The sequence below is a fragment of the Clinocottus analis genome, unplaced genomic scaffold, assembly GCF_023055335.1.
Source record: "Clinocottus analis isolate CAN_PGR_092001 unplaced genomic scaffold, fCliAna1.0.p SCAF_14, whole genome shotgun sequence".
Taxonomy (NCBI): Eukaryota; Metazoa; Chordata; class Actinopteri; order Perciformes; family Cottidae; genus Clinocottus; species Clinocottus analis.
Genome location: NW_027175865.1, coordinates 14735675 through 14752903, shown reverse-complemented (window position 1 = coordinate 14752903; position 17229 = coordinate 14735675). Strand labels below are relative to the sequence as shown.

At 45.8% G+C, this 17229-nt stretch overlaps 1 protein-coding gene across 1 annotated transcript in view; it reads right to left on the bottom strand.

Annotated features, from left to right (window-relative positions):
* The window catches only part of LOC137784570 (retinoic acid receptor beta-like), a 96032-nt gene that overhangs the window by 20277 nt on the left and 58526 nt on the right, over positions 1-17229 (bottom strand). The window contains exon 4 of the mRNA XM_068575348.1: positions 7137-7297. Coding sequence (XP_068431449.1) covers positions 7137-7297 — 161 coding nt within the window. The remainder of the gene's footprint in view (positions 1-7136; positions 7298-17229) is intronic.

The window sequence follows — 17229 nt, the reverse complement described above, 5'->3', positions numbered from 1 at the left end:
TTTGAAGGTTCTACTCTAAACCCTTTCATGGTTCCACTCTGAACCCTTTTCAGGTTCTACTCTGAACCCTTTAAAGGTTCTACTCTGAACCCTTTGAAGGTTCTACTCTAAACCCTTTCATGGTTCCACTCTGAACCCTTTTCAGGTTCTACTCTGAACCCTTTAAAGGTTCCACTCTAAACCCTTTAAAGGTTCTACTCTGAACCCTTTGAAGGTTCTACTCTAAACCCTTTCATGGTTCCACTCTGAACCCTTTTCAGGTTCTACTCTGAACCCTTTAAAGGTTCCACTCTAAACCCTTTAAAGGTTCCACTCTGAACCCTTTAAAGGTTCCATTCTAAACCCTTTCATGGTTCCACTCTGAACCCTTTAAAGGTTCCACTCTGAACCCTTTTAAGGTTCTACTCTGAACCCTTTTAAGGTTCTACTCTAAATCCTTTAAAGGTTCCACTCTAAACCCTTTAAAGGTTCCACTCTGAACCCTTTACAGGTTCCACTCTAAACCCTTTAAAGGTTCCACTCTGAACCCTTTTAAGGTTCTACTCTGAACCCTTTTAAGGTTCTACTCTAAACCCTTTAAAGGTTCCACTCTAAACCCTTTAAAGGTTCCACTCTGAACCCTTTACAGGTTCCACTCTAAACCCTTTAAAGGTTCCACTCTGAACCCTTTTAAGGTTCTACTCTGAACCCTTTAAAGGTTCCACTCTGAACCCTTTTAAGGTTCTACTCTGAACCCTTTTAAGGTTCTACTCTGAACCCTTTCAGAAGGTTTAACCTAGAGCCCAACATGAAGGGTTTAACCTAGAAACATCTATGAAAGGTTCCACACCGGACCCTGATGAGGAGTTCTACAGAGAACCCTCTCTGGGAGGTTGTATCCAGAACTTTTCCACCTTCTCAGAGTGGTAACAAGACCGCACCCAGGCGGTTCTACCGAGAACCCTTTTATATTCCATGCGTTTCATCCACAACCCAATTCCAGCTGGCATATAATCCCGAGCACTGATTGCCGTGTCCCAGTCAGGCACTGGTGCAAACTGGAGTGTTTGATATATTTCCCCTCTTGTAGGATACGGTACGTGTTTATGAGAGAGTCCACTGCTTCCCCTCCTCCTGGTTCTGCAGCGGGGCTCGAGCTTCAGCATATAACCAAACAACAAAAGTAAAAATGCTCTCGACAGCAGCAACAAGGTTGGGTCCTGCAGGAACATTGTGATGTGTGTACACGGTATGATTCACGGGCACGAAGAGATGTGGAAACAAAGCCTCTCTGCTGCTGTCATCGACTGTTACAGAGCATTTTATTTTCAGATCATAAATTAAACTGCATGGATACAGAGTGCTCGGTGTCTCCAAACAAACTCCTTGGACATTTAGGCTGCTCTGTGTTTCAGCATAAACAACTGTAATGAAAAACAGGTACTGTATGTCCATCCAGTCTGGTTTCAGAGAGAGAGAGAGAGAGAGAGAGAGAGAGAGAGAGAGAGAGAGAGAGAGAGAGAGAGAGAGAGAGGGAGAGGGAGTCGTGCTCGCTTTGTGTATTTATACATTGTAGCGTTACAATTTGGTTTACTGTCTCGATACTGATAGTCATGACTTTGATACCTTCCAAAAATATCCCGATACTGAAACAATACCGAGATTAAACCCGAAAACATCAAGAAACGCGATGACAGAACGTGGAACTTCAAATGATCCTTTTACCAATTACACTGCATTACATTTCGCTGACTTACAGTAACCCCGCAGGCACTACTGCAGGAGCGATTTTGGGGTCAAGTGTCTTGCCCAAGGACACATCGACATGCGCTCGCGGAGCTGGGGATCAAACCACCGATCCTCTGGATTGAAGGACACCGTCGGCCACAATTAAAAACATAAACGGATGAGAAAAAAAAAAGAATATATATTGTATGAAGGGGTATGAAAAGAAGCCGTAAACTATCAGGAGAGAATCACTTCACCCGAGTGTGATCATACATTTTAATATCCCACCAGGGCTGAAGAACCTCTTGCTTCAGATCTCTCCTCCATCACACGTCTCACTGCTGCGAACAGCAGGATGAATCCTTGCAGAGATAAGTGCGAGCAGTTCTGTAGCGAAACACTTGGAGGGAATTTAAGTGCCCGCTCATGGGCAGTGATGCAATGTAAATGTCTAGGGCTTTTATTGTGAAAGGTTGCACGACAGATCTTAAGTGTTTTATTTGTGTGGACACTACTCCAGTCCCATATTATATTACATATATCTTCATATTATAAACACAAGGCGCGACCTTGTGTTTGCAGCGTCCAATTAAAACAATGCGATGCTTTTATAATTGGTGAAAATTAAAATGCGGCATCGTACCGTTTTTAGCGGCGAGGTATCGCGATACTTCTCTCGTGTCGATATACCGTGACGCACGAGCTTGGTTAGATCTGACTTTGCTTCTTTCTTTTTTTTTTCGGGGAAATGAGAACAAACTCTTGCTCTCAGGCGTTGCAGTTTTAAAGTAAGTTGTATCAGCGGATAAATAAAACATAGAACACACAGACACAGCAATAGACTGGAAACAGCATTACATAACTAAAGTATGTCAAAAACCCAGACAAAGGGAATATTGCAGCTGGACATGAATAAGGAAATCAGTCTGTAGCATTAACTGAAACTTGAACTCCTATTTTCCCTCGTAACAGTCCAACCAAGGGAGCGAACACACGTCTCCTCTGCAGCTTCCAGAAGAAAGCAGCAAAGGAACCAGACAGACTGTAAGACCTCTAGTCACAGCGGTGTTATGTAATCTCTCCATTTATGCTAAATGTGGTATAATTTGTCTGAGTGTTCTTCTCATCAGGGTGGAACAGCATCCAGACCTCGGCACGTAACAGACCTCCACATAGAGCCATTCATGTGGGTTTCTACGCATGATTAGAAGCATTCACATCCCAAAAACTGTCTCTTCTTCTTTTACTTCTCTCCTACATGAACAAAAAAAATAAATAAATTGCGTGACATTGAAAGTTGAACAACTTTTATTAGCTTATTATAAGTCATAACTTTGAATACTTTGACTAGGTGTTAGGGTGCAGAGGTTATTCCAATGAATGATGCTAATATTGAGGCTGTTTGGAGAAAAAATGGAGCACTCTTGTTCCTCAAAATAAAGTCTCTGAATTTCTTTTTTTTAAATTTTATATTGAATCTGCCATTGAGTTAGTGTTGAATTATATGTCTCAAAGCTTATTTCATATTGCTGCAAATAATATTTGTGTGTAGAAATAGTGAATGCATTATTATCCGTGGTTTAAAGTAGTCACATTTAAACAGCCGAAGCCTGAGAGAACTGGACTATAAAACACCGACCATGTTGGAGTTTTAAATTGTAGAACGTAAAGTCTTTCCATTTCAATTTGATACAAACTTCAGATTAAAGACAGATGACGTGACGTCTGGACAGCACGCCGGTTTTGAGCTGACGAAGAAAAAGAAGCTGGAGGGGAAAGCGACCAACTAATAAGAAATAAACCCTTTACTGAAAATCAAATATCTACTTAATATGCCGGCGAACTTCAACATCGGTCAAAGCCGAAGCCCCGGGGAGCTCTGTGAGAGCGAGAGGGCTGAATACAGCAGCGACCCGCCGCCCGCTGCAGGGGCCGCGCAGACAGCTGGAGCGGCCCCTCTGCCTCGCGGCGCATCAATCCCCCGGAGGTTGTTACTGGGAGGCAGTTAGCGCCGCGGCTGCTGGACACTGTCACGAGCAAACAATCTATTGTGGCCGCCCGAGAGAGAGAGAGAGGGAGAGAGGGAGGTGGATATAAAGGGAGACGGAGAGAGAGAGAGAGATCATTTAATATGATCCGGGGTTAAGTGAGAGGCACATTAGGGCCGTGCTTAAATCACAGACAACGAGCTGCAGTCGACACAACAGCACTACGGACGCACATTCCACTGATCGACGTCCAATTTGATGGGGAAGGAGGAGGTGCCGAGACGTGTGTGTGTGTGTGTGTGTGTGTGTGTGTTTGCACAATGCACATATGCTGGGGCGGCGGGCGACGTAGGAGGTGGCTGATATTAAAGCAACTTATCTTGCTCTTCCCTCTGGGTGGAGAGGGAAAGGGAAGAGAAAGGGGGAGTTGAGGAGGAAGGAAGGAGGGTGTGATAATTTGCAGTTTGATTTTTTTTTTATTTAACACCCCCCTCTCCTCTCCTCTCCTCCACCCCCTTCCAATCTCAGTCAATTACACAAGTCCCATAATTCAATAGAGCGAAACAAGGAAGTTTGCCGGGGAATTCTAATTTCATTTCAAGAACATTTATCCAAACAAATTAGACAACTTGCGACGTTGGAAAAGAAGCTGCCAGCGTGGAAACGAGCCCTCCGCGGTACATCGGCGGGCTCGTGCGTGTACGGATGCAGAAAAAAAAAAGGGCAGACGGCAGTAAAAGCAGCCGGCACCTGTGACGAATAGCGACGGCGGACAAACTGTAACGTGGCTAATATCTGCGGGCCGGCGCCGTGTACTGTACACGCCGCAGCCTGGAGCCCCGCCGGGGCCTCTGCCGAGCGCTAATGTTTTATTTTGTCTTTGAAACGGCCCAGCTCGTTTTTCATCACCATCACTGTCAATGGAGCGTTATTCATTGTCGAGCTAAGCCCTCTCACTCGCGCGGCTATCTCCGCTAACCCGGCAATGAACTCCTAAATCACCGCAGACTAGGATTTGAATATTTCACCACATAATTGGAGCTTTAACCTAATCTAGGGGCGCGGGAGCTCCTCTTCTGTTTTCCGGCGAGGAGGACTCAAAAGGCGCATCAGGATCCAATCGCTTGTAATAATGAGGAACTTCTCACAGTCTGTGAGCAAGCATAATTACCACTGATCCAGATTAAGGCTTTATCTGAGGCCCGACTGCCACTCCAACAAACAGCAAACACTGGCTTATATCCTAACCGGGGAGCAAGATTTCTGCTATTATGTCCTATTTTTTTTTTTTTTTTCAGCAGTGGAGTTTTGCCTCAATGCAGACTGTTTATTTTGTAAAAATCATTGAAGTGTCTCATGGGAGAGGGAATGAGATGAGGGTGGAGTAGAGAAGGGGTTACAGCGATTAGGAGCTTTGTGTTGGGATTGAAAGGGAAAAAATACAGAGTTATGGAGATGGGAGCTTACTGTACACTGAAACGACAGCGGCGGCGGCGGCGGTGATGGCGGCGTACAGCTGCACACAGCGCAAAGCTAATAGCTACACTCCCTGCCAATTTGCTCCATTTGAGCATCTCTTAACCATCTTATTGTCAGTGGCTGAGTGACTTTCATCACTGCAACAAGAGATCTATTACTGCGCATTATGCTCAGCGGATTTTAAAGTATTTTTGTACAGACGGTATTTGACATGACTGACAGGTGTCGTGAGATTTCAAAAACTGGCACCAGCAGATCATTGAACATGCGCTTCCCGCTCCCGGAAGACTGTTTGTGCGGCGGCGGCGGTGTCAATCACGGCTGTAATCTATATGTAAGTCGTCTTAAAAACAAACACATTAGACGCTGTCAGCCCCTCCCCTCCCCCCGCACAATGCTGCCATGCCGACATGTCAATCAAAACGCGTCGCTATCAAGCTATCAGCCGTCCCGCGGCTCCGACCGCTGGCCTGTCAAAGCGTCACAAAACTCTCCTGAACGAGGCTCCGCTGCGTCAAACGCTCGCTCGAGAGGTTGTCCTTTCGCTCCCCTCGACATTTGCGTGACCTCCAACTTCTGCACGCGGTCACGACGAGTGCAGAGCGGGGAAGAGAGCGCTCACTGTCACTCGCGAGGTGAGGGGAAAGCACAGTTCCCTTCGCTGCGTGTCGGCCACTTCGAGCCCGCGCAAGCGAGGCCTGACGCGTCCGACCGACGGGACTCTTCTTCAAGGTCCCGCGTGGATTAGCACCCCCCTCGCGATCTGGCCTCTTCATGGGTTGTTAGTTTAGCGACGGCTTTCCGAGGGTTTGAGGGAGGTTCAGGGACAGCACAGACCTCGCAGCCTTGATGACGGGAGATGACAGGGGTAATAAACCCCGCCGGGCGTCCGTAACACCCATCTTAGCTCCGTCGCACGTTAGCGCACAAATCTGTCACTTACAACGTCCCCGTTTTGATTTACTGAAGCCCATAATGATGCGCTGGAATGGCTGCTTATATTCAATTTTTCAGACATGTCTGACTATAGGCTTGTGTTTGGTGCCTGCCTCAACCAGACTGATGGGCAACCGCCTGGCTGCCACACATTTTGAGGGGTCTGCAACGTCTTCCTGTCCTGACGTCTCCTTTTTAATATTTCCTCTCACGGTTGCAACATTTAAAAACTGGGGTAAACACCACTAACCCTGTTAGTCCCAACAGATAGAGATATATTGGTACCAGTAAGACGTATCCCTCACTGTGGGGAAGAGACTAGGATCCTGTAGGCTCGACATAATTGTTGCTTTTCTAACTTTCTAAGACAAAATGTAACTAACAAACACGTAGATCAATTTACCGAATTGTTCTTTTTGGTTAAAATAATGAAATCATGCACCAGCAACCAGAAAAAAACCTTTAAAATTACAATTACACTTGCAAATATGTCATCATTTAAACAGGATTTAAAGTTCCACTTTATTGCATATAGAAAATAAACAGAATTGACGAGAATACATCGGGCTTATTGTCACTGATAGCTGATCCCGAGGCTCACCAGAGGCTGGAAGCCTGTGTTAGCTTCACGGTGCTGTTATGATGCATGCTTCTATTTTACGGTCTCTCCATCAGACTTAATGTCCAATCAATAGCTATCGAGAGAAGAAGAAGAAGAAGAAGAAGAAGAAGTGTTGTTGGCAGGATTGGCCCGTACAGTCAGCACCACGTCGGTGCTCTGGAGGTGCATTAGAGGGGGATTAAGAGTACAGTACAAGGAATTGATTATCATTATGAGCTCTGCACTCGCGGCTGGACGGGATCAAAGGAGCGCGCGGTGCCGACGATGAAACAAGGTCAAGGAGTCAAAGACGCGTTGTTATGTTTATGATTAAAAAAAAAGAAAGAAGTGCGAGCGAAGCCCCGACGCGTTCTTTAATCCGCTGCATGGATCGCGCAGAGAGCACCGCGGGGCGCTGAACTCACCGTGGTGTATTTGCCAAGCTGGCAGAGGGAGGGGAAGGTTTCTTGATGGGCCTTGCGAATCTTTTCAATGATGGTCTCCAGCTCGGCTGTCAGCTCGTAGCTCTCTGCCAGCTCCAGCTTTGGGCTCTCCTTCTTCTTCTTATTCCGGTCATTTCGAACCGCTGAAGGAGAAGAAAAGATTATGGATTAGCGTCAACAATGACGGGCAACGTGGACTTGAATCAATGTGAAGGGCAACAGAACTTTGTTGCTCGAAGGCTTCTTTTTTCTTCTTCTTCCTGGTTACTTTTAAGTGATGCAGAAAGTTGTCGGGTGTAAAAAACTGAGACCTTACATAAGCACAGAAAGTTTGGACGCCGTCAGCTCAGCTCGTTCCTGTCAGTTTAGGACCACTGGCCAAGTCTCCACCGAGGAAGACAACACAAGTCTGTGAAAACTCAAACGCTGGTTTCATGCTGTTCCAAAATACAGGAATAAGCTAACAAAGGCATGGATGCAAACAATGTATGTATCAATTCTTTAAAAAAAAGGTTTTTCTGAACGTTTTCTGAGGAAGTGAAGACGTTTGCATGGTGATGAATGTGTTTCGCTGTTTAGCATAGTCAATCTGGATGAACACATCTACGCATCATCTCTTCCGTGGCTTATGGCAGCAGGACAGCGATTGGACACCGTGCCTTGCACTGAATGACAAACCACATGTAGAAATGCTTTCACAAATCTCAAATAAGCCCGAAGGAGAGAGAGAGTCCCACGGCGCCAAACAGGCAGCAGCTACCACAGAGCCCAGGGTGCTGTGTTCTGCGTGAAAGGTGCACCCTGAGAGACACCGCAGTCTGCAGACTCCTGCGCTTCATTAAGTGTAGATCTTTGAAGTCGGTCGCAGCAGGAGAGCCAAACAATCCAAACAGGTTTATTGCTCAACGCACAGCGCGGTCGTCCCAACAGCAGCAGATCCCCGATCAGCTGCACGCGCCCCTTTAGAATAATAAAGAGTGGAGCCGGAGAGAGAGAGAGAGAGAGAGAGAGAGAGAGAGAGAGAGAGAGAGCTGGGCTCATTGTCAGCGATGAGACACCCAAGGGACCTTCCTTGGCTGACAACACAACAGACACATCCTCTGCCCTAGTTTACAATAAAGCCCTTTATATTCACGCACTAGAGCCAACTGGTGATCCCATATTGCACTAAGAGGGTTGAAAGGGAAAAGTGGATGGCGTCTGAATGCAGGTTGGGGTTTAAAGCCGGCACAGATATACAGTATTGTTATGTGACTGCGTAGAGCCCCGAGGCATTTAGATTATTATTATAATGTATTATTATTTGTTAAAACTGCACTAGTGGATTCATTTTACAACCACAACGCGTCAGAAACTGTGTAAAGTGAGTCACAGGATGTTATTTTGCCAAATAAAAGATAATATGGCTGGAAAGTCTTAATATCTCTGAATAGGAGAACCACGAGAAGGCTTTTTACTTCTGAGCTGCTTGTAATTTCGCGTTGAATGAATTACATAAACTGCAAATATATATAGCAACAGTGGTTAAGCTACACTTCAACTGGTTTATTTAATAAGGGGACACTGCATTAATAAAACACATTTCTGTTAAATGTGCCAAGAGGCCGAGAGGTTATTTTCCATCTGTCGTCCCGAGAGGCAGATGTTAAAAAAATTTAAACAAACCTAAAAACAGAATTAAGATTAAATATACAAAGATTATAAAATGTGGACACTTGCAGGTAAATGAATGGTCGACCGGCAAAAACACAAAATTACATCTGCTCTCTTTAATCTTTCTGATCCGTTGCACCTCTATCAGAGTCGTGTTTATCCTGTTTCACTATAAGACCACTGGTCCTATAAAGCAAGCTATTTGAGGATGCAGTCTTATAGGATATTGTAGTATGCACTGTTTTACTGATTCCTGTGAAACAGTGGACAATAAGCTGACACTGCAGGGGTTAAACACAAGCTGTCTTCAAACCTGTGGACCTGATACTCAAACTGACCAATCCTGCATCTTGTTTCATCTCATCCCTGGTACCTGCCGATGCAGCCCCTTGTCCTTTTTATCCCCCAATTCAGAGCCCAATAAGTCTGAATCTCATTTGCCAAACAGAAACTTGCCGATGGAGCGTCCGGCTTCTGTTTGGAAAGTAAGAATATCTCATTCCAAAAAAATCCCGTTGACATTCGTGGCAACTCAGCGGCGCGTCGTGTGGCTCATGTCACACGTCTTGAAAAGGGAAAAACAATCCATTTCCTTTTCCTCCCGCTGCCTTTAATGAACACCATCACTCATGAGCCCGAAGACCTTCGCTGGCTTTAACGTCACGACAGAAGAGGTGAAGCCACGGACGAGCCGAAAGGCCCTGGTTCTTGTATTTCTACCGATTTATTTGTCCTCAGGGAGCGGTGCAATGCGCGTTGATCAACAGGACTGTAACTACGCCACGCGGTCGCCAACAGTGATGCTTCTTAACTGTTTTTGGTTGGACGTATAAAATTAGAACCGGAGAAAGCAAAAAGATGAACAGCAGGATTACAAAGAACTTAAGAGGAGCAAGGCAGCATCCTGCAAAGTAGGACATCTGTAAAACAACGTGAGGCATGCCGTCAGCACAAACTCTTAAAACGTGAAATCACACGAGAGCGGGACGCTCAGCAGGAGACTGAGCGGTGTCAAATATCTGAGACAGCGGAGATTAAAGTTATAGTCGACAGACAGACGGACAGATGTTTTGAGTTTGTGGAGACCTAAACAGAGCTACAGGCTAATAAGAGAGCGAGTACTCGACTTCACGTTCATCAGGAGAACCGCTCTGACGCTGTCCTGAGTCTTCTGGATGTGTTTGCAACACTTTTTAAAGGTTATATAGTAAATCAGCGCTGTGTCAATAGCGGATTTCACGAGTTCAAGCGGGCAAAACAATCCATGAATCCAGATCAAGGTCATTTCGACGCTGCGATGAAGAATAATTCAGTTTTGCTTGTCGGAGCCGTCGTCACGATGAGTGTTAAATCCTCTCATTTCTATACGCACTCATGTATGAGTCTGCCGTCCTGATGAACAGTGTCTATTTTTAGTGTGATGTAATCTATACACTCTAATCTCGCAGCGCTCAAGCGCTGATTTGATAAATCAACATTCAGTGTGATGATCACAGCTGTTGCTGAGGTTGAAATACGTCGAATAGGAATGTTTGCACCTCTTGACTGAGCTGAGCTCACCTGTTTTTCATCCTAAACTATCCCTCGCACATCCTGCACCCTATCTATGAACTGGACCCAAACAGAGAGAGATATTATCTCACTCCGGGGGAAATGAATATTTCCCAAAATGCCGGCATAACTTTAACTTAACGAGCTGTAGCGGACCGCATCCATCTCCTGATGCTAACGCTGGCAACCAACTGCTGCTCTCCGTCCACCAGCTCTACCAGGACTCGACTTAACTCGTCGACTTAAAAAAATGTATGGATTATAGTACTTATCCCCGTAATCAGGCATTAACCCTTGACGGAGTTGACCTGAAATGTCTCATCTGCTTTGCCAACAACACTTCACACCCTCAGAGGGGTCCCTGCTGGTGCAAAACACACACACTATTTAGTCAAGATACACACATATCATACATAAATGATGCGCATCAGACCAGATCGGTCACAGGCAGGAACTCGGTCCATATGCCGTGTATGTGTCTGTTCAATTTTGACACGTTGGTTCATGTTACGCCCACGTCTCCCGTCTCAGCGGAGCAACTCAAAGCATGAAAACGGAAGAGGAGTTAATCAAACGTTGTGTTTCAGAGATCCAGACTGAGTGTTTTGGTCAGCCTGGGCCTCCAGCAGATTACTGCCGCTTCTGGGAGGCAGCAGCAACGTGCTGACAGTAATCGCTCCATACATTTCGACCTACATCTCTGACCTATATGTCCGTTATATGGGAGCGCGTATGTGTAAGAGACGTCCCACCGCGTCAACTGGGATGATTCATTTAGCGCAAGCAAACTTTGACACGGACAATGTTGATTGATTCATTTCAGAAAATGGGACGCAGATAAACGGGAGCACTGACTGGATTTAACCAAACAAAGACTGGAGGCGATACCGGGCGCTAACGTCACTTTTTGCTGCGGATTCCTGCTTCGTACCTGGCAATGCTAATCTTCACGGCGGTAAAATGAAACCAGTGATGGGAGAACTGATCCTAACCGCGTCTTTCATCTTGGTTTATGGTGTCGGGGTGGGGGCAGTGGGGGGGATTGACTGACAGAGGACAGAGAGCCTTTGGTCCTCTTTCAATCTGCTGCTCCACAGAGAAAAGCTGCTAACACTGAACACAGCGGCAGCAGATAAAGCAGATAGTGAAGTAGCCAATCAGAGCGGAGCAACAGAGACCTGCCACACAACTCTCTGGTGCACTCAAACAAAACAAGTATGTGGTGTACGATCAGATATGGGATTTAAAACAAGAAATTGGGGAAGAAAGTTGTGAAATGAGACGCTGATGAAGCAACATCGTCGCTTCAGCAGACTAGCGGCAGGTCCTGAGTCTGTAATCTAACACAGATTATGGCCAATTGTTTTAATCAATATTGAGCCAATTTTTTCCACAAGCCACATATCTTCCGTTCTGGCGTTTTTCCAACACACAAAGACCTTTCTTTCTCTCAGCGACACACTGGAGAGATCTGGCAACGTTCGTGGATGCCCGAATTTGTGATATGTTGCTGTTAGCTGCACAAATATCTGATGTTAGCAAAGAAGAAAATATAAATACATTATGCAAATATGATCCAATCTGCTTTCATCCATCCATCGTGCACAACACTTCCAAACGAGGAGTTTTGACCTCACAGGGGAATCACCGCAAACACTGGCAATTAAACTCCCAGTAGACTTCGTCAGATTCCCTTCACTGTGCGCGACCATGCGGCTCTCTTTTTTCACTCTTTCCGCTGCTATTTCTGTCCATTTTCACATGAAGACACTTGAGCAACATCATGAACGACATCATGATGCCAGGAGAGACTGGAAATGTGCGTCGTTGTCCTCGTATTTAAGTGTCTTCGTTGCGTCTCCCTGCTATGATGGACGTCTTTCAACTCCGGCCTTTCAAACAACACGTGAAAACTAGTTCTTTCAGAGCAAACCTGGCCATCCGACCCGACTACTTCATGTATCCTAAGCTGGAGAGGGTTTTCTCACCGCCACGGCCGAAACTGCATCTTTTTTTATCCTGATCACCGCGTTTCGAAAACACCAGCAGCTGTGAAGTGTCATATAAAAGAGCAACGCCTCATCTCCCAAAGCTCTTGCCACTTTTCTGTGCAAAACACTGCTGTCAGTGGGTTAGTAACGTCCGCAACAGAGGACACGCAGTCGTGGTTGGTGGGTTGAGGGCAAAACCAGGCGTCTCTCCACACACACACAACACAGAAAAACACTCAAAGACACATTGCCCCTCAGAAGGGGGGGGGGGATGGTAGGGAATGATGGTATGGAAAGGGGGGATGGTACACAATCTGCTCCTGTGTGTCTGAGTGTCATTTGTCATAGTGTGGTGACAAACTGTCTGGCGAGGGGGTTGCGGTCCACACACAGAGAGAGAGAGGCAGGCGAGATGTGATTCAGGAAGACAGCGGCGTGGCGAGTGCAGCCGCTCCACCCACCCAGGGCAATCAATGAGCACCGCACTCCAGGCAAATTACCGCGAGCATGAGCAGATACATCCAAATGATGCATCGGACAAGAGGCCATGCAAATATATGGCTTTTTAAAATCCACAAAAAGGAGCAGGGGGAGTCCATCCAGCGAGGGGAATCTCATCAGTGACCGTGATCACTTCTTGTGACTTCCACGTGAAATGCTGCTGCACTTCTGTCTTCTCTGGGCCACAAGTGTCTGTTTGGCAAATGTTCTCTGAGTGAGATTCAGACTTATTGAGCCCTGAATTGGGGGGAAAAAGGACAAGGGGCTGCATCGGCAGGTACCAGGGATGAGATGAAACAAGATGCAGGATTGGTCAGTTTGAGTATCAGGTCCACAGGTTTGAAGACAGCTTGTGTTTAACCCCTGCAGTGTCAGCTTATTGTCCACTGTTTCACAGGAATCAGTAAAACAGTGCATACTACAATATCCTATAAGACTGCATCCTCAAATAGCTTGCTTTATAGGACCAGTGGTCTTATAGTGAAACAGGATAAACACGACTCTGATAGAGGTGCAACGGATCAGAAAGATTAAAGAGAGCAGAATTTTGTGTTTTTGCCGGTCGACCATTCATTTACCTGCAAGTGTCAACATTTTATAATCTTTGTATATTTAATCTTAATTCTGTTTTTAGGTTTGTTTAAATTTTTTTAACATCTGCCTCTCGGGACGACAGATGGAAAATAACCTCTCGGCCTCTTGGCACATTTAACAGAAATGTGTTTTACTGTCAACTGTTTCACAGTAAAACAGTGCATCCTACAATATCATAGAAGACTCCATCCTCAAATAGCTTGCTTTGTAAAACAGGATAAACACGACTCTGAGCGTGGTGCAACGGATCAGGCAGATTAAAGAGAGCAGATGTAATTTTGTGTTTTTGCCGAGGATACAAATTGCAGATCATTCTTGACCCCTATTGGCAGATTGAAAGATCCCTTTGTTGTTTGATTATTACAGCAGCTGGTATGCAATGCAATCGGTTCAATATCGCTCAAGTCAAACAGATTGCTTATTCACAATGGAACATTATTAGAGGTCGGCGACTAGTAAATGATACCGGTGTCCACTGAGTGTCTCTGAGTCGCAGAACCGCACGGCAGCATTGTTGATGGCTCTCTGTGGGTCCATCACGATGAGCAACCCACAGGCCATTTAGACCATTGTTAAAACCGACATATTGATCAGTGCAGCTGTCGATCACCGAGGCTAATTGTTTCAACTCCACTTTGATAATCCAAAAATATTCCACAGTATTTATAACCTTGATAGTTTTACAATCCGCGGTCGTCAGATTTGTCCTCAGCACATGAATGCTGCTTTATTGTTATAGCTTATAAATGAACCATTATCGTAACCAAAAGGCACCTAACCGATACTACGACTGTTGCTTCAGGTCAAATGTTTTCCCTCTTTCAGTCCAAACCGGACACTTTATGAAGAGAGAAACAACCTTTACAGCTTCACTGGTGGAAACAGTACAGACGGCATTTGAAATGAGTCGGGATGCTCAATTAGATTTCCTTTTCTGACCAATACTCGATATGTTGAGTGGATTGTAATTAAACACACGCAGCTTCTTCCCCGCTAAGTCTCCCCTGCATCACGTCCTTTTAAAAAAATAAACATCTTCAAACCTCTTTTAACCGTTTAACTGATTGCATTAACGGGTCGAGGTGTGTGTTGTCGGTTAACAGTCAAACAGCCGCAGAAGTGGGGTCCCAGGCATTAAAGACACACGAGCGCACAATGCACAACGCACTACAGCTGTGTTAAACCCTCCACCCGGCGGCTTCGTCGGGCTTCGAGGGAGCGCTGTGAATGAGCGAGTGTTTCTGAAGTGCTCTCCAGAGTGTTAGACCAAGGGATGAAGAGCCATTGAGTGGAGTTCAGACATGCTGTTAAATACACTCTCCACAGCGATACCTACTGTCGCTCTCCTCTCCCCACTTCTTTAGTCAGTGAGCAACGTCTAACCCTCTTTCTTTTGTCCTCCTCTTTATTTTTCTGTCCCCCCGCCTCGAGCCCACCGGTGCAGCACGGCAACGTTGTTCCTTCTTCCTCTGTTGTGCCGCTTTATTGGGACGGCCGTCGGCAGCAGCAGGCGTGGACGCCGGCCGCTTTGAGAAACCCGACGGCCAGCCATCTGCGCGCTGCCAAGTTCTGCGTAGCGTCTCTGTGAGCAAACAGATGCGGCGCTAAATAAACACTATTCATTTGAGCCCGCGTGACGCAGTCCGGGCCACTTGCCACGGCACTTAACATGGCGGCTCCCTAACACTAACCAGGTGGGTGTCGAGCGACCGTGATCAGTCTTCCGCTGCCACCAGAGCGTTGGGTTTTAGGCTAATGGTGCTGATGGGACAAGAGGGGGGCTGTCAGATGGGGGAAACCTGCATTGTGAAAATATGACCTTGGAGCTGGAAGATAATGAGAGAGGCGAATACGCCACTAAATTAATCTCGTGATGGTCCCACTGCAGGTTCAGAGGCTTTTCCACACAGATAAGATTAAAAGAAGACAAACAACAATAGTTGTGATCGTTGAACAGCTGATGTCGGCGCTGTATCAGGGTCTTCCTGGGTAAACATTATTACAGAGCCGAGGGAAAGGGGTCATATTTCATTAAAAAACTCAAAATGTCCCACAATGAAGTCGCAAATTTATGAAAAACAAATCTCTAATTTACAAGGAAACATTTGAATATTATAAAGTTCTACATTTGCGAGAAAAAAAAAATCGGTAATTGAGATTTCGTACGAGCGTAGAATACACATTGCTTCACTTTGCAAGACCGGAAAAACACTTCGACACTGCGGCGTAACGCAAACCACCGAGTGCAAAATACATCACATTGTAGCTGAACTTAAGGACATCCATCCACACGCTCTCATCCGCTTATCCGGGCCCGGGTCACAGGAGCAGCAGACTAAGCCGGGTAGTCCAGGCGTCACTCTGGAGGCATACTCGAAGGACATAATTCACCGTAATCTGTGGTTCAACTAAAGCAGTTATGTTATGTGCCTGTTTTTCCTTCCCACTGACACACTTAGAGTTGGATACGGTCCCTCAAAAGCTTCAGTGTGTGATGGTGTGCAACCCCGTAGACTCAGCTTGACTAGGCCATGTAGAGTCACGCCATTTCTGTTTAATGTGTCCAAGAAAACGACGCTATAGATTAACGATTAGGCTAGTAGCGGCGGGGAGTGGCGCGTCTCAGCATGAATAACTACACAGCTGAAGATTTTCCAATTGGTTGAATATTTGAGCCCATATTTGATTTCATAAAAAGCAGGTAAGGGTGCAAGCAACAGGTGTCAATCTGTTGACACATGTTGTGTAGACAGGAAGTTACAAAGGACAGGGGAAATTATTGCTCCCGAGACGTACACGAGGAAGTACACTTTACACAAAAGCACGCACAATACAGCTTTGTGTATGTCGGACTGATTTCAGTGAAACTCTTCTTTTTTTCCCCCGTCTCATCCGCATGACACTGAATATTTGAGGCCCTTGGAAGTGAACAAAACACACAAACACACAGTGCAGTCTTCCTCCTCCTCTTCTCGCTCCGCAGATCCACCAGATTAATAACGCATCACATCAGTGCTCATGACTTCATGAGACTCATGATCGCTCACCACTGAAAAAGCACAGAGACACAACTTGTGTAATGACGCATTCAATCGCATACCTGCTGGTGCAGCGTGTGTACACACACACACACACACACTCATGTACACACACGCATAAAAACAATGCTCCCCTTTGTGTTGCACTCTAAGTAGCCGTTCATTAATCTCCAGAAGCACATGATAGCACGAGTCCAGCGTCCAAAAGCAGATGTTCCCACCCGTGTTCTGACTCAGGCTCCAGATTGAGCTCTCAACACCGTCTACTGTCATTATGAAACAACGGCCGCTACAAATGTGACGCTTTCAGGTGTTTAACAGCCTGCGGCGGCCATATTGGATGCGTCCAACCACACGGGTTTCTAAACGTACAGCCAGAACTGATTGGAAGTGTTTTTGTACCGTCTGATCATGTGTCTGCTTAGCTAATTAATTAACACTACATGTTAGGAACAGTAGTCGCTAATAGGTGCAATTATTCAAGCAGCATAAAAGCTTTATGTTCAATCTTCACGTTATATTTGAAAAGCCACTGTAGAACTGAGGGAACGGCGAAGTTGGATGATAATTTTTATATATATTTGTCTCAACTTGCAACACTTCCACAGGACTCATGGTCACTCAATCTATTGTTGACATGGAAATGTGGACGTAAAAGGCTTACAGGTTTTAGCCCTGCTAGTAGTTGGTCCTAAAGACTTTGAGTGTTGGCGCAACTGCAAAAAGTCATGAGAAACACCTGAGTGG